At 37.5% G+C, this 2,618-nt stretch overlaps 1 protein-coding gene across 1 annotated transcript; it reads right to left on the bottom strand.

Annotated features, from left to right (window-relative positions):
• Positions 1 to 222: 222 nt before the first annotated feature.
• On the bottom strand, positions 223 to 2,383 carry LOC147494805 (arogenate dehydrogenase 2, chloroplastic-like). The gene is made up of 5 exons (XM_086565951.1): positions 1,909 to 2,383; positions 1,441 to 1,777; positions 1,190 to 1,342; positions 1,007 to 1,081; positions 223 to 874 (listed from the first exon to the last, which is right to left on the bottom strand). Exons 1-5 carry the CDS (start codon positions 2,298 to 2,300, stop codon positions 614 to 616), a joined length of 1,218 nt encoding a protein of 405 aa, XP_086422077.1. The 5' UTR covers positions 2,301 to 2,383; the 3' UTR covers positions 223 to 613.
• Positions 2,384 to 2,618: the final 235 nt, after the last annotated feature.

Here is a 2,618-nt window from a genome sequence, read left to right on the forward strand (position 1 = left end):
GAAAATGAAGAAAGATCCTTCAATATTATTGTTGGGGAAAACGATACCAATCGATCCCTACTAAGATAGCTTGCACTTGGACACTCTAAACTCCAATAAAAAAAATCTAAACTTTCACTACAACCAACAACCACAAACCTAAACTATGGAAATAACTATCACAAACAAGCAATAGCAATGTAAGGTAACTTACCACAATGAGACACAAGATGTAACGTGGTTCGGCTAATAATGTCTACTTCTATAAGAGCAAATCCTTTTATAAGTGTAAGAAAGAAGATTACAATCACTCCTCTCAAGTCTCTCCAAACTTACTAGATCTCTCTTCACTAATATCTCCTTACAAGTTTTATCTATTTGCAAGGGTTTTTCTCAATTTTGGTTGCTCTCAAAATTGGGTTTTTCTCAAAGACTTATGTTACACCAAAACCTAACTTTGGTTTTATAGTGTTCTGAAATTTCGGTTCCACACTACGCGGCAACATCAAGACATCAGCTTCCAAACTACGCGGTGGCATTGGGTTGCTACCTTGCCATTCTATGTGGTCAGATCGTTCGGGAGCCAAAATTCCAGGAGCAAAAGTTCAACCGATGTGCGCAAATCGTGGGAGAACTAAAATTCCGGTAGAATTTCTTCAACCGATGTCATTAGACCGGTCAAGCTCCTCAAACCCGATCTCATGAGGTCGTTCCAGCTATGGTGAGGGACCCCAACAATTACTTTCTCATTGCTTGGTAGAAATCGAGTTGATGGAATCAGTTCTGTTTTCTTCTGCACTGGTACCGTCTCTTCTATCTGTCTTCTCAATGTACCACGAAGCTTTCCGAATAGGTTTTGCTTCACTTCGTCAAATGCTCTTTCAAGTTTCTCAAGCTGCATATCAAACATGTGTTGTTAGCACTTGTATCATGAATTACTAAAAATAATACTCTTAAGTAAAGTTGGATTTGTAAGTTTTTTGTTCATGGTGATTGGGCAACATATTATGTATGTATGTGCACTTGCCTGCTTTGGAGCATTCACATTGTACATAAAGAGGCCATCATAGAGATCAGAACCATGACTAACTGTATTTTCAGTCTGTAATAAAACATAAAATCAATGTTAACAAGAAGTTTAGTAGAATGAAAGAAAATGGACTAGAACACAAGAAGTTGTTTGTAACAAGACAAGCTTCAGAATAATTACCAGCTCCATGAGGGTCTCAAAATTTTTTGTATTGATTGGTGTAGACCCCAGATTCATATTTGACAAGATTCTTGCTATGGTATGGGTGATGAATTGGCTTTCAGCAGCATATTGATCATGTTCTTCACATGACATCTCAACCATTCGACATCCCTGTACAATTCAGCAAATATTGATCGGATAACTGTATATACTGCTAAAATATGTAAGTTCCCCTAAGAGAAAGAAAAGACACAATATAAACTACCAACCTGGTCTTGGAAAATGTTCAAAAATTGCTCGCATTTACGTTGTTGAATGCTATTCTCAGCAATTCGTACTTTGTCATAGACAAACCGCAATCCTTCCCAACTGTTTTTGCCACTGTATTTACCGAACATTGGATGTGTACAAAGGATACCAAAGTCTTTTGGAACAACATCTAGAAAGAGCTTCTTTGGAAACTCTTTGACAGATAATACATCAGCCAATATGGTGTTTGATTTCAGCTTGTGAAATGGAATCCCTCGGACAATATCCTCGGTTGACAAAATAGAACTACAAGCTAATAGGACATCTGGTTGTGCCTCACATAAGCCATTCAAATCTCTGCATGCATAAAAAATGAAAACCTTATATTAGAATCCAAAACAAATTGTTACAAAAGCATATTATTTAAAGTGTTTTTTGTAATACAGTACTAACAAAATATAAGATATGCATAAATTATGAATACGCACTGAAAAAATATAATGCCTTGCTCTTGGCAATAATCCGAGTAGTCTGATCTTGATGTACCAAGTACATGGTGACCTTGTCTTTGAAATGCCTTGGCTAGAAACTGGCCAAATGCCCCCAGACCTACAATTCCAATTCTAAGATGAAATTGTTGTGAACTACTTGAAGAAGCACGTGTAGATGGTTCTTGGGAGTTTTCAATGTGATTAATGATCTGGGAATGTCCTTGAGGAAGATGTTGTAGCCCAGTGCTGCATAACTTGGACGAATTGAGCTTGAATGGGGTTGTAGTAGTGCTAGTGATGGAGGTACCAGCTGAAACTGTCATTGCAGGCAATTTGCTGTCGGTTTGATTAAAATTGGCTATGGTATTGGAGAGATGATATGAGGCCATGATGATGCACTATTGCACTTGGCAGTACTTCGTAACTACTTTGATCGAGGTTACAGTCGGGAATAGCAGGATGTGCTATACAAGTATACAATAAAAGAGGTATACCTCTATTTATACACGAAGTTGTCAACTGGTGATCCTCGGCACAACTTCATTTATTTACTTATTATATAGGTACTTTGTCCGTTTTGACCATGACCGATTACTAGCTAATTTATATAGGCTCCGCCAACTAGTTTGTATGATTAAGAACTCTCACAAAATATCTTGGCTCATTAATAGTACACAAAAGGACATGGACATGTACGTTCATGGACA

This window comes from Coptis chinensis, chromosome 6, assembly GCF_015680905.1.
Source record: "Coptis chinensis isolate HL-2020 chromosome 6, ASM1568090v1, whole genome shotgun sequence".
Lineage (NCBI taxonomy): Eukaryota > Viridiplantae > Streptophyta > Magnoliopsida > Ranunculales > Ranunculaceae > Coptis > Coptis chinensis.

What these genes read in the sequence shown, in the direction of transcription:
- LOC147494805 (XM_086565951.1), bottom strand. Translation starts at nt 2,300, where the DNA reads ATGGCCTCATATCATCTCTCCAATACCATAGCCAATTTTAATCAAACC. An exon ending in TGAACATTTTCCAAGACCAG is followed by an intron (nt 1,343 to 1,440) that starts GTTGGTAGTTTA and finishes TGAATTGTACAG; the next exon opens with GGATGTCGAATGGTTGAGAT. An exon ending in TTGAGACCCTCATGGAGCTG is followed by an intron (nt 1,082 to 1,189) that starts GTAATTATTCTG and finishes GTTTTATTACAG; the next exon opens with ACTGAAAATACAGTTAGTCA.